This window comes from Euwallacea similis, chromosome 23 (assembly GCF_039881205.1).
Source record: "Euwallacea similis isolate ESF13 chromosome 23, ESF131.1, whole genome shotgun sequence".
Classification (NCBI taxonomy): Eukaryota; Metazoa; Arthropoda; class Insecta; order Coleoptera; family Curculionidae; genus Euwallacea; species Euwallacea similis.
The window spans coordinates 2,083,064-2,101,612 of NC_089631.1; the positions used below are offsets into that span (position 1 = coordinate 2,083,064).

At 35.4% G+C, this 18,549-nt stretch overlaps 1 protein-coding gene across 4 annotated transcripts in view; it reads right to left on the reverse strand.

The window, feature by feature from the left end:
• Mhcl (Myosin heavy chain-like) overlaps nt 1–18,549 on the reverse strand; it is an 87,918-nt gene that overhangs the window by 27,011 nt on the left and 42,358 nt on the right. For 2 of the 4 annotated variants that reach the window (XM_066401714.1, XM_066401713.1), the window contains exons 6-16: nt 10,864–11,052; nt 9,688–9,867; nt 8,718–9,384; nt 7,256–7,377; nt 6,679–6,830; nt 6,368–6,550; nt 5,969–6,162; nt 5,691–5,904; nt 5,357–5,525; nt 5,121–5,303; nt 4,815–5,024 (exon numbers count right to left, since the gene is read on the reverse strand). In XM_066401714.1, the coding sequence (XP_066257811.1) occupies nt 4,815–5,024; nt 5,121–5,303; nt 5,357–5,525; nt 5,691–5,904; nt 5,969–6,162; nt 6,368–6,550; nt 6,679–6,830; nt 7,256–7,377; nt 8,718–9,384; nt 9,688–9,867; nt 10,864–11,052 (2,463 nt within the window). Of the gene's footprint in view, nt 1–4,814; nt 5,025–5,120; nt 5,304–5,356; nt 5,526–5,690; nt 5,905–5,968; nt 6,163–6,367; nt 6,551–6,678; nt 6,831–7,255; nt 7,378–8,717; nt 9,385–9,687; nt 9,868–10,863; nt 11,053–12,791; nt 12,825–13,163; nt 14,392–18,549 lie in introns of those variants that run through there. The other 2 variants (XM_066401715.1, XM_066401716.1) reach the window with 2 other exon arrangements.

An 18,549-nucleotide genomic window follows, 5' to 3' on the forward strand; every position in this document is an offset into this window, starting at 1 on the left:
AATTTCTTTCTGGCTTGAACAGCATTTTTACCCTTTCTGTAGTAAAACAGTAGGATATGTCGAAAATGCTGCTTATCGCTCTCCATATTTAAAAGGGCACCAACCAAAAACTACTGCGTAGAATTAATTGAAATGTTTCACACACAAGCCTTGTTATATGAGCTCTCAAAGCATATAAAAATTATATGGCTTAAGTGTGAGGTTAAGTGCAAAAAAATACCATTAAATCCTCTGTCGGGAAAAAACGAAATTACTTTCCGAACAACCTAATAGATAAAAAAATGCTTCTATTTCCATGTTATTTTTTAATTTACACCTACAAAAAATTCAGCACGTGTGCGAGAATCATCTTTATTACACTCAGTGCGGGAAAACATCAGGTTCCACACGCAAATACGCAATGCCACGAAAATAGAAAATAGAAACACGTTTTCTTCACCAGCTCATACTTTCCAAAACATTGAATTTATTGAATCGACTTTTGAAGATCGAAATTCCACGATTTGACTCATGCAGATTGATGGTCAGTCTGGAAACCTCGAAAGATGAAGCTCACATGCTTATTCTGAAAGCTATTAATATGCAGAACCTCTTTCGAAAGGAAAATTTTCTTGTGGGAACTTAAATTGCACCTACTTTTATTAACAAATCTACCTAGAATACCTCACAACAGTTTACCCAAGAGCGGAAAGGTAGGTTTAATTGTGGGCTAATAATTAATCCTTTGACTAATACAAAGAAATTATGCGTAAAGCGTTTTATGGAAGCACTTGCATTATTTGTTTGCAATACTGGCTAATTACAATGCTTTACTCAGAATACAACATTTTTATGCAAATATCGTGAATTATCCACGATAATTATCCACAATATGCAAAATACTACTTCACTACTGCATTTGGCGATATTTGTAGGTGAAGGTGAGGTAATCGAGGCACTCCTCTGAACATAAGAAGTACTAGCAGTACTAACGAGGAGTCCATTCATCATTTTATGTTTGACATCTGTTAAAGAAGAACGTTCGAGTACCATTTGGAAAAAATGAGTTTTGAAGTAGGGTACTTGCGATATTTGCAGGCACGTTTCGTGCTGCATTCTTAACATTCGACTAACGGAAATTACTATCGTTCATTAATTATGTCACCTATTTGAGATTTCTTTTAAGGAGTCTTGTTTACTCAGATGTTTCATTTTATCTCACTCAGAGTTACCTATTTAACTCAGCAAAGAGCATTGACTCGAAGTTTGAAGAAACATGCCCAAAGCAATTTAGTTTCCATTATTCTTATGAATTATTTGTAGAGGCTTAAAGGAAGATCTCTGAGAATTGGAACCATGAACAGCTAATTTTGTAATAAACGAGTGGATATTAGACCGAGATTTTCATAATAAAGAGATTCATTTACCTGTGGGAACAAAAAAAAGTCGGATTAATGACGACATTGTGGGTCAGTGGGGATATTACAATAATATTAGTCATAGTGCGGTATTGTGGCTTCGTTAAGCGCCTTTTGCTTGACTTAATCCTTTGCAAAGAAATGCACAAAGTAGTCCAGATGATGAATAATGTGGATCTGTAATGTACTGGTAAGTAGTTAGATAAATGATGGGACTGAATACTTGTGGTGGCTCAGTTCGTTATTAATCAAAACTCAAGAACCTGCAGCTGAATGCTCTTTCTAAGACTTTAAAGATACAAGGAAGTGCCTTCAGACTGCAACGCATAACATTTCTTGCCTACCATCTAGAAATCGTTAAAGCATAAATCAGTACCTATTCGTTCTGGTGTCTTTGTAGGACGCAAAAAAACCAATTTAAACATTAGTTTAGTGTCTATAAAACCAGTGGTAAATTTCAGATTTTCCAACCGCAATAGCCACACGCGGCGCCGAATACATCTTTTAATTGCTTTCCCGCACCTCCGGAGAAAGTTGCAAGAAAAACTGCCACAATTCAATCGATTTCCTTACTACTGGTTGGAGGTGATTGCTCCACTTAATGATCTGTCCATCTCAAGAATTTATGTAGCTTCTCCAATTATTAGTTAGTCAGTGTCGCGGCAACCAATTAGGACAAAAAATAATGTCCTGCGTAACTCATTTATCTCCAAGTTTTTGTCAAAGAAAACCTTGAAACGTTAGTAATTCTCAACAACCATCCAAACTAATAATTATTAATTTTTTACTCCAATAAAAACCGCCGGTAAATAAATAACATTTTTTGCCCCCAGAAAGGATGGAATGCAACGAACAGTGTCAAGATCTAACGAGTCGAAGACTAGGGCTTTTTTCTCGGGCACTGGTCAGTCCTGCACGCTTTCACTCTCAAAAGCCCAATAAATTGGTTTGAAAAAATTTTTAAACATCAAAGTTTATTGAATTTCCAACACTCTATGTTAAAAACATGTTTGGCGTGCGTGCAACGGTTGTTGGATTAAAAATTGCTAATGAACGCTGCATGTCCTCCTAAAGGTAATTAAAAAATACTAGGAAGTATCGTAAGCTTTAGTCAATGAAATATTTCAAAGGTTATTTCGACGTTCCCACTGGCGATAACCGTGAAATGAAAGTTTTTATGAAGTAGGAAGATGCAATGGTATTTGCCGTTAAAAGTCAGTACCGCTTAGTGGCAATAATAATTAGAAAACACTAACTGTGAAATGTGGTAACGCAGGATTTATTATTTGGGTAATTTTGTTGTTTTATGATGAATATAAAATTTTCTGAATAAATTTATCGAAATTTTGGCGAAAAGAGCTTTCAGAGATCAACAAATAAATGGTGATTTTTGACCAAAAACGAGAAAACCTCAAAATATTAAAAATTAAACGATATATGAATATCACTTTCTGTCAAAATAACATTTCATGTGTATCAATATTCAAAGGAATTATAATTTCAGAAAAATGTTTGTGTCATTGGTGCTTCCTTGGGCCCACAGTTACATACAGCAAAAATGCCTAAAAGGAACTTGAAAATTCGGCGTTTTTCGCTTTTGATCATTTTCAGTCTGTTTTCAGACTGTTTTAAGACTAGAGATCATATATAGCAAAAAATACCATTTGCCAAGAACGCATATGATGTCAAAATAAACGTCGAAATATCCACGTCATTTTGATGTTAATAATTAAGGAATTGAATGCTCCCCAAGTATGACATAATAATGACGTGTTCTTGTCGTTTTTGCTCGGTTTACTTTTACCATCCAATAGTACGCTATATTAAATAAAGTTGCTACTTTCGCTACTTTATACCACTTTACAATTGTTACTACTACTAGCCATAAGCTATTATGTCACCCAGAAACCAGTATGACAAGACCATCCCTATTACATAACTGCATACATAAAAACCGGTAATTAGAAACCTGATAAAGACCGATTAGGCAAATTACCTAACTAATAACCACAGTACCGACCCCAGTGCTGCTTTTGGACATGGGGAAGACATAAAAATCTAAAATTAAATGCCGAGACACTTTCTCCTGCAAGGCGTGGAGACAAAACGAACGAAGGATCCACACTTTTCCGCTTCATCGACTTCTTCAAAAGAAAACGTTTGTAAATCTTCGCATAGGCAAATAATGGGGAATGAATTCCATATGCTAATTGGATTCTGTTAGAGAATTTCCTATGTAATATTTACTCTTTAACAAATGTGTATGTCTGGCAGCTTGAAAAATTGTTATGGGAGGAAGATAGCTATGCAAGTTAGTGCGGAAATGTGAAACCTCCATTTCACCGGACAGGCCGCATCCGAATGAAATAATGGGATTTTTAGTATTATAGACTTGATCTATGCGTAAGTTCTTGCCTTCCTCGCTTTTTGTTTTTCCTTTAACCGTTTTAAATGAACTACTCTATTTATGGGCTTAATTAAAACCAAGATTTACTTAATTATTACTAGTCCTTCGCTTTTAACGAATTTTAAAAAAAATTAATTTTCCAACAATGCGGAAGCAAAATTTAAAATGTTTTGCCCGCAGTTCATAAAGACAATCGGCCATATGGCCGACCTGCAGCGTTTCGCTCCGGCAGGTATATTTCATTCAATTCTCTAGATGTTACTTTATTATTGCAACTATTCATAATACCGTAAATAGGCCTCTTGCCTTGTAAATCTTATAAATTTATTGTTAATCCGTTCGATGCCGCGTAAGGCCAACGACGTATGAATTATTACAGTAAGGGAAGATTAAACTTAGTGTCTATAATAAGTAGTAAAGGCTGTGAACTTTGATTTTCAAACAGGTCACAAATTTGATGTCTCCAGAGAGTTGAAATCAACTCGTTAATCAGGGAAGACGTGATGGACAAATCAGATGGATAATTAACACTAAAAAGGTAATTTAATAAGTGTATCCAGAAAATTTTATCCGAAGCTCATAACAGTTTTAAGTTAAGAAGGGTGTGTAGATGCTCTAATGCAAAATGATTTTTACAATACAAATCCAAAAAAAGTCGCATTTTATGTTTGATAGATAGGCTTTTAAATCCCCATCTCGATGCCTCTAAATATTTACAAGCTTGTTTTCTAGGGAAAAATCTCCCAAATTGTGAATTAAAAAACTATTTTACTTTGCGCTTTTAGTTACGTTTAAATCCTATCTTGTGGAAGGACCTTTAGGCTCGCTCTTTATATTGCTCAATACACATTGGCGTATTATAAAACTTTTCTACGCAGGAAACGAGGGCCAAACTCTTAAAATTGCGAAATGGAACGAGTTTTTTCTTTTTTCTAATTACGTTTGAATATCATTCACTTTTTGCATATTAAAAATTATAAAATAAAATATCGTTACTCTCAAAAACTCACCTGACTTAATCCCACCCTGTAACTGGACATCTCCAAATCCATAGCCAACAGCATGTCTTCCACTGCTCTCCTCTCATCTAGGACCGGACTGGAAACTTTACTATCGCCAGCTAAAATGCCAAATTTTCTTCGAAATTCACCCAGAGGCATAAAAGCGGGATATCCCTGTTTATAGAGGCGAACTGAGTCCAGAATTTGCGCCCCTCGAATCTAAATTAGAAAAAAAAAGGAATATACAGGGAATTTAGTTTAATACAAAGGGTGTGTTTCAATTAACCCATTTTGGATATTTTACCAGTAACTAACCTGTGATCTTATTAGAGGCACATTAAGCAAATTATCTTCAGCATTTCCAGAAGAAGGTTTAATACCCATCAAAGCGCTACTGCTATCATAAATTCCGGCATTATGTTTGGGGAGAAGACACTGTACAAATCTTAATTTGGTTCTTCTGAGGGTTTCGATGAGACCATCAATGACGAATTTTGTCTAGGAATTCGATGCATTTTGAACGTTATTAAAGAAATACAAAAAAAACTTACCTGAAGACAGACGCTTTTGCGCTTTATGGCGGCGGTACCCCCAGTGAAAGTTCGTCTAATACTGGAAGCACGTCGTAAAGATTGAGAACCATCCAGACCTACGCAGGATCCACTGAAAGTGGACGCTCCCAACCCCCTGATAGCTACAAATAACTTGCTGACGTCTTCTCTGTAATGAAACGTCGAATGCATGAAAAATATGTTATAAATATTTAAAGGTTAGTTCAGATTGTTGATCAAATAATATTTATAACAGGCAAAGGCGCAAGAGAGATAGTGCTAGGCGTAAACAGAAAATTTTTATACTACTTACTTAAAATTCAACCACACTTACTTGCAACTCTCTTGAAGAATAGTCATAGGGGCCCTGGAAACTGGATTTTCTCTGCTCTGCTTTAACCACCCTTTAGCACTATATAGTACTGGATTCGTGCCTTGAAGATGTTGCAGCATAAACTGGTTATTCCCTGCAGCTTTCCTTAGCAAGAGTTGATGGTCCCTGTCACCATAGTGGGTAAAAAGTCGGTCCAGAAAAGAATCGTCACTCCCTAGGAGAAACAAAAGACGCGTTTGTTTTTGAACATGTGAGAAATATATTCTTCCCAAACTTACCACCAGGATAAATTGATTCTTCATCAAGCAACCATAACAATCCCCTTCTGTCTGCCTCATGCAAATCACTTTGCGACGTCCTGATAACCGTACTCTGAGCAGTTTTATCCAGAAGATTCACCAACGGCAACGGATTAATCAAATTCTCATTTTCGTTTTCATCGTAAGTGAAATCAATGTTCTCTTGCAGGTACCTATAATAAATTAAACCACTGAATGATGGTTTTTTACATAAGATGTATTAAAAATGTTAACCAAGCGTTTCAAGACATTATGGTAAACGTATTAAAAACCTCATAAAACTGATGAAAAACTATTAAAAATATTTCCGACAATGAACTGAACAGTGTGAACATCACTTAAAATTCATCCTGGGTTATTTAAAAATTATAATTTTACCGATCTTTTGGAGCCACCAAATTGGTGTGATGAAACAAAAGTTGAAGCCTTTCTTGCAGATAATTGTGACATAGGTCCTCGAACGTGGCTCCGGTTTGTCGGCCGCAAGTTGCCGGGTTTTGGAAACCGGGAACATCCACCAGAAGAATCGAGTTGTTGGTGTAAGTGTTGGCGGATATAGCCCTTAGAAATTATACTTTAGATTAGTTTAACCATTCACTAAATTATAGAACTAATAATACAGTTAATTTTCTCTCACAATTACACATTTTACCAAGAAAATTTGATCTGTATGAATAATTTCTACGTACCTGTTAATTAAATTCGCAACACAGTTGAAAAGTTCGGAATACAAGCCCATGGCAATCCCTTCTATAGCTTCCAAACCAACGGCCTCTCTTTCCAATCCTCTCTCCGTAGGAGAAGGAGTCCTAAATGGAGCTCTAGGTTGATTGGGGGTTACCTTAAAAGAAATATATTATTTATTGTGATTATTTCATAGGACATATTAGAGCACAATATTGGGGTGTTAGGTGCTTAAGGGGATATTATAAATGACTCATTTGTGAGAAGTGAATTTACGATTTTTTTAAGAGACTTTTGTTATATGACTTCGGAAGGTCGCGAAGGTCAAGTGGTATACCAATAACTTCCCGCAACATCGAATACTTTTATCCCTCAACTTGCTTTGATTAGAATTCTCATCGTCTGGTGGCAATCGAATAAAATGGTTAGTTTATAAAGAAACTGATTGATTGAATTATTGAATTTAAACTGACTACAATGACAATAATACTGAATAAAATTTCTAGATCATTGTTTTATTTGAATTTCTCTCCATTTTATTTCTTATCCATCGACAGCAAGTTTATTGAATTTGTAACTCACCATTCCTCCCGATGTCAATCCAAAAATCACCCTCGAAAGCTCCTCAACTGAAGTTCCCAATAGATTCGCAGCCCTCTGTGCACTTTGAGGACTGCTGAACTGATATCTGTTATTATTACCAGCTAAAAAAGAACCAAATAACAAAATGTTAATATTACGAGGGCCATTTGATAAGTTAGTGACTTTTTGAATTTTTCGCGTAATAACTTTAAACGCAACACTACTCCCGTCAACTGTCATCTGTTAATAGATTGCTGTCAAATTTTGAGCAAGCTATGTCATTTAGTTTGTGTTTCACAGCTATTGAAAGCAGACAACCTCATGAATTTCAACGAAAATGGAAAAAAATAAATTTCATGTGCTGATCAAGCATTATTTTTTACGCAAAAAGACCATCACCGAAACCAAAGAAAGACTTGATAAATACTATGGGGACTCTGCACTATCAATTTCAATGATTAAGAAGTGGTTTACTGAGTTTCGTTGTGGTCGTACCAGCACAAGTGACGCAGAACGTTCAGATCGTCCAAATCATGCCAGAAATTGTCGATAAAATCCATGGAACGATATTGGATGATCGGAAAATGAAAGCGCGTGAGGTAGCTGAAGCTGTAGGCATCTCAACTGAGCGGGTACATCAAATTTTACACGAATATTTGAATATGAAAAAGTTATTCGCGAGATGGGTGCCTCGATTGCTCACACTCGATCATAAGCATTCCCGTGTGACCATTTCAAAAAAGTGTTTAGCGATGTTCAACCGCAATTCGAACGAGTTTTTGCGCCGTTTCGTAACCGTTTACGAAATGTGGATCCGTCATAACACACCAGAGACCAAGGAACAATCGAAACAGTGAGTTTCTCCAGGTGAACGTGCACGAAAGATGATCAAGATGAGTCTGTCGGCCAACAAGGGGATGGCCACAGTTTTTTAGGATGTACACGGTGTCATTCACATCGATTACCTTGAAAAGGGTAAAACGATCACTGGTGAATATTATTCAGAGCTTTTGGACAAATTCAATATTGAATTGAAGCAAAAATGACCGCATTTGGCGAAAAAAAGTGTTGTTCCTTAAAGACAATGCACGGGTGCACACGTGTGTAGTCACCATGGCAAAAATGCATAAATTAGACTACGAACTGCTACCCCACCCAGCATATTCTCCAGATTTAGCCCCCTGCGACTATTTCCTGTTTCCAAATCTGCAGAAATGGCTGGGCGATAAAAGTTTTGAGTCAAATGAAGAGATCATCACTGAAACAAACGCCTATTATGAGGACTTTGATAAAACCTATTATTTAGAAGAGATAAAAAAAATTGGAAAAACGCTGGACTACACGTATCGAGCTAAAAGTAGACCATGTTGAGAAATAAAACGTTTTTTGGCCGAAAAAAATATCTTTCATCAAAAATTCACTGACTTATCAAACGACCCTTGTATTTTAGTGCCTTTAGTACCTTTCACAGCTCCTGCGCATCCCAAATGGAAAATAGCAGCCAAAACCGAGAAAATAACCTTCTGCTCCCCTTCGGTAACCCCCAACGCATTGAACGCGGAACAAGTTTTTCCAAACTCCTGTTGCGCCCGCTGCTTCTCCTCATGTTTCTGCAGCATATTCATCAGGAAGTTAGTCTCATTTCCCGATAAATTATCCAGGAAAAGTTCCTTGCGCAAAAGCCCTTCAACCCCGCAAAGCAGCCAATTCATAACATGAAACACGGTCTCCCCTTCAATTTTCTTCGCAATCCGACTCTTCTCCAGCAGCAAAATTTGGATACTTGCAGAAGATATTGCACCGCTTTGATCGAAATCCAAGCTAAAAATCTGCGTGAATCTGGTAGCGTTGGAGTTCATAATGGTCTTGCAATTGCCGAAACTCTCCAAAATGGTCCACATAGCAGTGAGTTTCTCCAGAGTGAGGATGTTGTTCACCGTTCCGGATGCAGTTACTAAATATTTAACAGAATGCCGGAAATTTGAGGTTTTTCCGGAACCTGAACGGCCTAGAAACACCAAGGACTGGTCCTTGCGACTAGAAAGCATGTTGTGGTAGGCCGACTGAGCTATTGAGTAGATGTGAGGAGGCATATCTTCGGATTTGCATCCTTTGAAGAGAGCCACCACCTAGAAAGGGATAATTTTAGACAAAAACTCAGAATATAATTGAACTTAAGAATTTTTTTCATCGAGTTAAAACAAAAAAAAATGCCAAATAATTCTTCAGTCTTTCTTGTTCTGTATCAATCTCTGGCAGTTTTTAATACATAAATCTTTGGGGAATTATTGGAATTATTTCAAAATTGAGTTACTTTTTTGATTTCCCAGAAGTATACAGAACTATCTGTGGACTTTCTAAGAAATTTGTCAATTCATCTTCGAGTTTCCTTCATCATTTATTAAGCGATTTCTAAATATTTTCTTCCTTACTTTCTCTGAATATATTGCCAAGGGAGCCATAGGGTTAATAACCAAAAGCGTCCTGCATCCGGCATAAGTGTGAATTAGATTGGTAGCATATCTTTGTCTGAGGGTGTGAATAACGCTGGATTCGTTGAGGTGCCGTAATGCTGCCAGGTCTTCAGCTCGATCGAATTGCGGAGGATTGGCCTAAGGGAAGGGTTAAATTAATTACGTTTTGACATAATGGAACCTAAGTATCAAATCGTAGATGTGGATATACCTCGCATTAAATATTGGTTAAAAGTAAAAAACTAAAACAAAAAAAAGTAAGTGCAGAAACTCCAGATGCTTGTCGAGCACTCAACAGTCGAGCATTCATTATTCAAAGATTTGGATTGACATTTTGATCTATTTAACGCAAGCTGGCAACGTTGGACCACGTTTGAGAATAACAGCAGTGCCAGCTTTCCAAGCAAAAATGTAAACAAAAGCACGTAGCAGGATTGCCGTCTGTTTTGATGCGTGTCGAAATTACTTGAGGATATCTTTGGATTTACAGGAGATTGCATGGAATTTTGTTGGAATTCCAAAGAATTGTTTGAAATTGCATGTATTAAACTTATGTGATATTTTCTGATATTTCAGTGTATACATGTTTGATATTTTATGATTATTTTATTTTATTTAGAACCTTTTCGCGCCATTATAATTATTTCAAAAGTGCATTTGCAATTTTCAGATACAGATGTAGTTATGAAGCGAACATACAAAATTAATTTTAAAAACATTTCAAAAGTACTTGGACCTACTTCTTTTAATATTTCCATAAAATCGTTAATTAGTTGAGAACTGACATCGTGACTAACGTACATATATCTTATTATCTGAGAGAATTCCATAAGGATTCAAATTAAACTCAGTTTAAACAAGTTCAATGCTCTCTCTGGAAGATGCAAATGCGGCTCATATTTCAACGTAAAAGAGGGGAAAATATAAACCAAAAATTATTCCAAAGCTAACTGAATTGAGCTGTTAGGACATGAACACATTCCATTAACTGCGCAATCATAAATATTGGTATTAAAAAAATATTTTGACAACATAATTGATCCCGTCTAGACGAAATTGCATTACCCACATTCAAGCCCAAAAAAATGTAGAGTGTATATGAGTAAATTGAACAATTTGTTTTCATTAATCTACCTTTTCAATATCATCTTCATCCACCACCAAAATCTCTCCAGACTGTTCCAGTTTGATTGTGATCTTTCCAGGCTCGGAATTTGGATCGGTCTCTCTTCGAGCTGCCACAAATCCGCCCCTGTGTATCAGCCACACCCTTTCCGCATCTAGCCATTGTTTCTCCTTCTCTAAGTGCTCTTCTGATTTCGCCTGCAAAAATGGAGCAAAATTGAAAAAAAAAACAATAGCAACATGTGCGTTTCATTGCCCCTCCGGGAATTTAAATAGAAATTAGATCCGTTCAATGACTTCCTGATGTACTACGAATATCATTGCAATTAATGGCCTGCAGCCATTGAGAGCTCTTCAAGCACTTGTTTAAGCGTGTTCAGTAAGTGTAATCAAAATGGGTTGAAAAATCCGTGGGATGCGAAACAGGCAAACGCGATTTCTAATACTTGTACTCAAACACAAGTGCGTGCATTAAAAGAAAAGCTCAGGATCCGCCTCTGGCTCTTAATGCTTAATATTCATCATTTCTGAAAATGGGTTGTGCGCAATTTGTTTCGAGCCATAAAGACTGCTCCTAAATAGACTTTAAACCGCTCCGGCGCTCTACTTTCATCATTGATTATGGGCAAGTAACTTAAAAGGAATGGTTTTTTTCTAGGACATGCCCATGACACCACAACAACTTTTATTTGCATCTATGTGTCTTAACTCTCATCCAATAACACATGTCAGACTCAGACAGTTCATAAACCACCTCACGTATGAATAAAACATGGCAAAATGACGACTTCCTCTGAGAGTAAAAAACACATTCCTCACTCTTTATGCTTGTAAATTCTGGGGAGATAAAGAAGAAAACGGATATACGCACACAAAGTGTGCTCATTTTCCTAAAGCGTCGTATTTAATAGATTGTTTAAGTAAATAAGACGATCCATTTGTATAGTATGTTGTTTTGTGAATAGTACAATACATATATGAATGTGTATACGTGAAGAAGTACCTACGCAATGCGTTCAAGGGAAATCAGGGTGTTAACTAAAATTTTAATTGGGGACCTACTTCATTTTGTCCATATTTGGGAGCATGAGCACAAACAGCATGAGCCCAGTGCTGTAACCAGTGAAAAAAAAGCATGAAAGGAAATTGTTAAGAAGTACGACCTTCCAAGGTCCTGAGGAGAATGGAAGATTTGGTCAATTAATGCTCATAAATCTCATTAGCTCTTTATTGTTAAAGTGAACATGACAAGGTTACGCAACATATCACTTTTTTGGATTTGAGAAGGCTATGTGATCGAAAAGTCACACTGCCAAAATCGCAATCAAAATTAGTAAGAACTGTTTTAAATAAGCCTTAGTCTGTTTCTATAGGCAAAAAAATGTAAAAATTACATCGTAAATAAAAAAAAATTAATAATAACAACAATGAAATAACGTAATTAATAAAAAAATAACAATAACATAATCACAAAATGCCAACGTTCGTCTATGGTCGAAAATGACAGGAGTGACAACTCTCTAAGCAAAATCTTAAACAAAAGTCAATCACGGCGTCTCCATTTCGACATTAATTGCTAATGTTAAGTAATGAAACTCAATAATAATATATGTATATATTTCCATATTAATTTAAATTAAAGCAAAATTGAATACTACCAATGAAAATTATTAAGCTGACTTGTTTCAAAACCTATCACTTACGTGAAAAGAATAATAATTAATGATTTTTGAAGATCAGAACATTTCTGATGATCATAGATATCAAAAAATATATAAGAAGAACATGGTCGATAGTTAACTTATCAGATTATACACTCAATTTTTTAAGAATAAAATTTAAGTAATGGACATTATGAGAAAGCATTAGAGACAGTGCCTATTTAGTACATCCTGATTACAGTAATAAAAAGTTTATCAGATTATGACTGCATTTACCTTCAGATAACTGTCCATTTTATCTTTTGTAATAGTTCAAACTAATAATTTCAAAAATCACTTAAATTTTGGGCAAATCGTATTAAAGACCTTCTTTCATATAATTCACTCTACTATAACTTCATTCAACACTATAATGAAACTGAAGAAAAATGCCCCAAATATTGAAATATACGCAGCCAAGAATTTGCAGATTTTTTTACTACATTTTATAGCACCTGTATATTTAAACTTAGAGATAAGCATCAATAAAATAACCAGAATTTCACTTTTTGCCGAAATAAGCCAAAGGAATTATAACTTATCAAAGATAAACAAATGATTGAGTAATTATAACACAAACCGCCCCAAAAAAATCAGAAAGAGGCTCACCTCAAAGTTTTCACCGGTCTTGCGCAGAAACGCCCCCAAATCCTTCAGGCAATTCACCTTATCACTAATACTAAAAAATCCGGCACTTCTCCTCTCACTGCTCATTGCAGCCATCTCTTGATATTCCACAAACTTGATTTTGTTCCTCCTAAAGCTCCCTCTTAGATAATTCCTTGGGGGCACTTTGGGAGCGTTATTTTCCATTTTAACATTCCTCCTAAAAGAACCATTTCTTGATCTCACCAAAGGGCTCTCACGCTCCTCAGCGGTGCTTCGAATTGATTCATTTCTTAACCTCACAAAAGGAGAATCTCCTTCAGAGGTTGTTATTTTTTTCTTCATAAGGTTAATAGTGCCCTCATCTGAGGCTTTTCTGAGCCCTCCCATCCAGCTGGCCTCATCGACATCGAAAATATCCAGATGCCGCATTTTTGCAGTCTTAGCCTCAGATGCTTTAGTACCGCTGCTGTATAATCTGGAGCAGACGTCATTGTGTTTTTTTAAAGCCTCTTCTGAGCTCTTAGTTTTATTATCTGAAGAAGAGTCTATGGAGTCAGACTCACTAAAGTTCTCTGAGCTTATGGAGGCTGTTTTGGGTTTTGGGGGTACTGGTGGTTTCTTTGGTAGTTTCCCTCTGGAGGATCTCTGAGATGATGATCTTTGAAATGGGCTTTCAGCACTAGGTTTCCTCATTGACACAGTTCTTTGGAAAGGTTCTGAAGAGGGCTCGGGCGGAGTGTTGTAGTTGCCATGCCCATGAGCGTCCCCCTTGCAACCACTATGCTGAATGCTTCTTTTCCTAGGGGTGGGTGACAGAACTTCGCTACTCCTCAAAGAGTTCACAAATGTCGACGCCAAATTGAGCATTTTTATTCTATCACCATACTTTTGAGCAGTGTTAGATATTTCAGGTGACTGTTTAACAAACTGAATGCAAATTCAAAATGGACGTCATATGGTCAAATCGATCAATGGCGCTTCCACGCTGAATAATAATCATGGTTGCGCAAACTGTCAAGGTCTGGGCCTGTGTGTGACTTAACTTTTGAACATATGGTCTAAATTATTGGTTTAATGCGGAGTGCTGAGGTTTTGCAATTTGCTAAAATTTTAGAGTGCGGATTAATTTCGCAGTAAGGTGTTAATGAAAATACAATTTAGGTAGGTACCTCGTTGTTTTGGCAATTACGTTAATGCGACCTTTAGACCTGCATGACGCAGGTGTGCAAATGGTATCGTGTGGAATGATCAGGCTATTTATGGTGCAGGAGAAGCCTTTCATAATGGTGAAGAAAAAATTAAACAATTTAATCGAGATGATTAAATGTGGGTGTTATAGTGATGATTCATGTGTTGGAATTCTTCCAGTAAAATGATACAGCACAAGATTTTTTTGGAAATTATTGCTTGAAGACTAATCAGATAATTTATGTTTTTACAAATCTCGTATACAATGTATGTGTATATTCATGTATTTGAATGACCTCAACAAATACCTCCCGGAGAAAATCTCAATCGGTGAAATGCAAATGCGCAAAACTTACATCATAATAAAGCACGATTCTAATAATCATCCTGATTAAGCAACGATCAGTAAAAACAATAGAATATTAATTGTGCTGTGGTCTGCATTTAATATTGATGTAGGTTTGATATTTTATTAATGCTATAACTTAGGAGAGGCCATAGGTACCCACACAGCACATGCAAGTTGTTAATTATGTTTAAAGTGTCTTAACGCAGTTTAGAGGTATACCAATTAGAAGGCATAAAGAAATCCAAGGAACATGTTCCGCCACTGATTATTACATGAACAACGAAAACCACAGGTGTACCAGGCCGAAGAATAATAAAAACATGTTTCACAAAAAAAGTTTTACAAATCGCATTTAATTAAGTAAAAAAACTGCAAGTTAGATTTGGAATTCATGTACTAAGTCTACGTTTATTTCAATAAAAGGTAATATGTGCGGAATAATAATCTGAGCAGTCCGCATAGCGTACTTCTACGTAAGCGCTAAAAATTCCAAACTTTAAGTCGATAATTATTGAACATGTTTCCCTATCGATGTTTATCGCTCTGGCCAACTTTCAGTCGATACCAATTAGCGTACTACTCTCCAAGATATTGTAATTATGTTATTATTTAACAAGTGAAATTTCATGTCGAGAGTAACGTCTTCATTTGGAAGGTCGTTTCAAATATTTCCCAAGGCAATTACTTTGTAGTAAAATTTTTAATTATCGCTATTAAATATCGACATTTCCATGTTGGCCCAGTTAGTACGGGAAAAAATTTGAATGCATATATTGCCTGTTTTTCAGGTAATTCATTAACAATCTCAAAGCTGTTAATAAGACGATCATGTGGGGTTAATGATTACATTTTATTACACACCTAAAAACTTAATATACAGGACGTACTTAATTTAGTTTTCCTTCGTACTTTATGCCTACTTCTCGTAGGAGCTGAAACAATTACTCAAGAATTATTGGAGGCAGCACATTCTTGACAATCTTTATTCTTGTTAATTAATTCTTAGTCGGTTTACTATCACGAATTAAATTTTAGTTTTGTTAAGTGTTGCTATGAATGAACATGAACCCGTAAGTACTTATTAATGAGTAATTACAGTGGTTTCAATAGTAATTAGTATCGTCAATTTAAACATTTCTAAACGGAGCCGTAATTGTAGTTTTCATTAAATGATTGCTCAAGTTACAAATCTCGGCCCACGTTTTAACCGAAAGTGGACCGAAAACCAGTTTCCAGGTCTATTTTACATTATTATGCGTAAGTGAGGATAGTCGAGTTGCTTTTAGTAAATCCACTTAACAAGCGATAACATAGATGTGAAAATTAAATTTTATAAGTTAATTAATAGCCAGTTTCAACGTTCGGTATGAATAAGAAGACAGTGAAATACAGAGTCAGTTACTTTATATCATGGTTTTTTTCCATTTTAAATAAAGTAATTGTTTTTAAATACTTAAAAAAACATTACTTAATGCATTCCAAATTTGGGAGACGGAATCTGGAGAATCCCAGAGTAATTTACTTTAAAGAAAACTTAAATTAATCATCACAATAGAGCGAAAAAATAAGCACGTCAATAAATTCGAAAATTTTTAGCAAAAGAAACCACCTATTCTTTACCAATTTTCGAACTATTAACGATGATCTTTTAAAATTTGTACAACTACACAAATTAGCATTAAAAATAATTCAAATTAAGCGTTTCGATGAACTGTATTAACCTGGTTGTAATATCTCTCAGGACTGCAGCTTCCAAAAACGGACTCACTTTAATACCTATTTCCACCATTCTCAAACTGCTCCAAAAAGGAAGCTCGCTCAAATTGCCTTTTAAAATCAAAATCTGCAAATTTTTTCTATACAATATCGAAATCTCCCTTCTAAGTTAAGCATTAACATATATCCCCCTAAAAAGATAAAATGAAATAGTATTCTGGTAAATTCTGATACAAAATCCCTTTCTCCAATGCTAAACGTGTTAGAAAATTTCGTTAAAATATTATAGCTAATTTGGAGCTTAAAGGGAAATGAAATTTTTCTAAATCTAAACTCAAACTTGATGTGCAAAAGGTAAAATCACTGGATCAAAAATGCAGAAAAGCGAAGGAAACAATGAAGGAGACGCTCTGACATTATCCAGCATGATCATCAAAGATCTATAAATTAAAGGGGTACAGAACAAAATTGATTAATTAATAAAACTACTCAATCAAACATTGATAAGAGTAAAGGAAAAAAATCCGTGTTTCTAATTTTTTTGCACATTTTCTTACGTTGACAGTAAAGTTGAAATTAATATGAGAACCTAAAATTTAAAAATCCAAGTTACTTAAATAGTATTTTTGGGATTTAAATGAATAAATAAACATAAACACAAAACCTAAGACATCCACATCATGCGAAATTCGCCCTTGCAGTTTGCCAACTTTCAATTTGACATCCAAAGATCACTCAACCTTATCCAACCCTGTTCAACCCTATGAACACTCAACAATCAACTTTACACTTTATCCACTCAAACACCGCAATTTTCTAAATTTTTTCAGTCTCACACTCGAAAAACCGGAAAATCGCCCCCAATAAGTATTTTCTGAGATAAGTCGGACTTGCGCCGCACCCGCTTCAAACAATCACCGATCGAAAAAACAAAAGGCGCGCGACCGAGCACCCTACTGTCAAAGCGGCGAGTGACGAAAACCCGACGAGAAACTGATCTAACCTCAGGATAACGATAAAGTGGGAAGGCGCGCTCTTAGCACTCCACATTAACATGTGCATGTGTATCTTAAAGTTCGGCTGATGATGGCCAAATTGAATTATCGTCAGCTTTCTTCGTTAACGCCCATTAGCACTTTGAATAAATTTGTTTAACATTATTATGACAGACAATACGAGTTTTTCTATATAAAATATTGGTGGTACTTCTTCAATTAAGTCTTAGAACGAAAATTTGCTTCTTCTGCACAATGATGACCATTAAATTTTACAATTAGAATGAAAGATTTATTTTCTGCAAGAAATAATTAATGTTTAGAATTTTTTGACTTTTCACAGAATTAGATTCCATCAAAATGAAGTAAATAATGAAATTACAACTTAGAAATTTACCAGAAAATTCCATGAGATTTCTATGTAAATTTTGGTCTTGATAAAGTTATCTGGGCTATGAGATTTTTAACATGAATTCATAGTAGCTTCTCTATATTTCTCTTAATGAATTAGAAGCTGTTAAACGTTGACATTTCCAACTCAACTGCTTTCAATAATTACAATAATTGCTTTAAAACCACTTTAAAAGATCAAGACTTTATTTCACTTATCTAGCATCATCATCATCTCGAATTTTTCTGATTATCATTTATCTAGGTCTTTACAAGTTATTTCTACATAAAGAAATGTTGCTCATTTACGTTTTTCTTAACGAATTAGCAGCTTCAAAACATTTACATTGGCTCTTTAACCACTTGCAATAATCACAGTAACAATTCCTTATAAGTGACATTAATCATCACTCTTAACCAAACAGCAATTAACACTAGACATTTCTATCCTGCAACCAGCATTTAAGACTCATTTATTAAAATAAAAAATACAGCCATGGTTGTATAAGCTTAAGGCAGTTTTTATACGTATAACATTTTAATGCAAATTCTTCTAGTCATCGTCTTCGTTTGCACGTTTCTGAATGCGATTTTGCTTTTTAACTATGTACAACTGAATAATACGAATTGAGTTTAACGGCGTAATTATCCCAGCAGGTGTTTACCGATAATTTCTATTATATGTCTAATGACAATTATTGAGATATACTTTGTTCCATTTGATGTAAGAAAAAAATATAAGAAATAC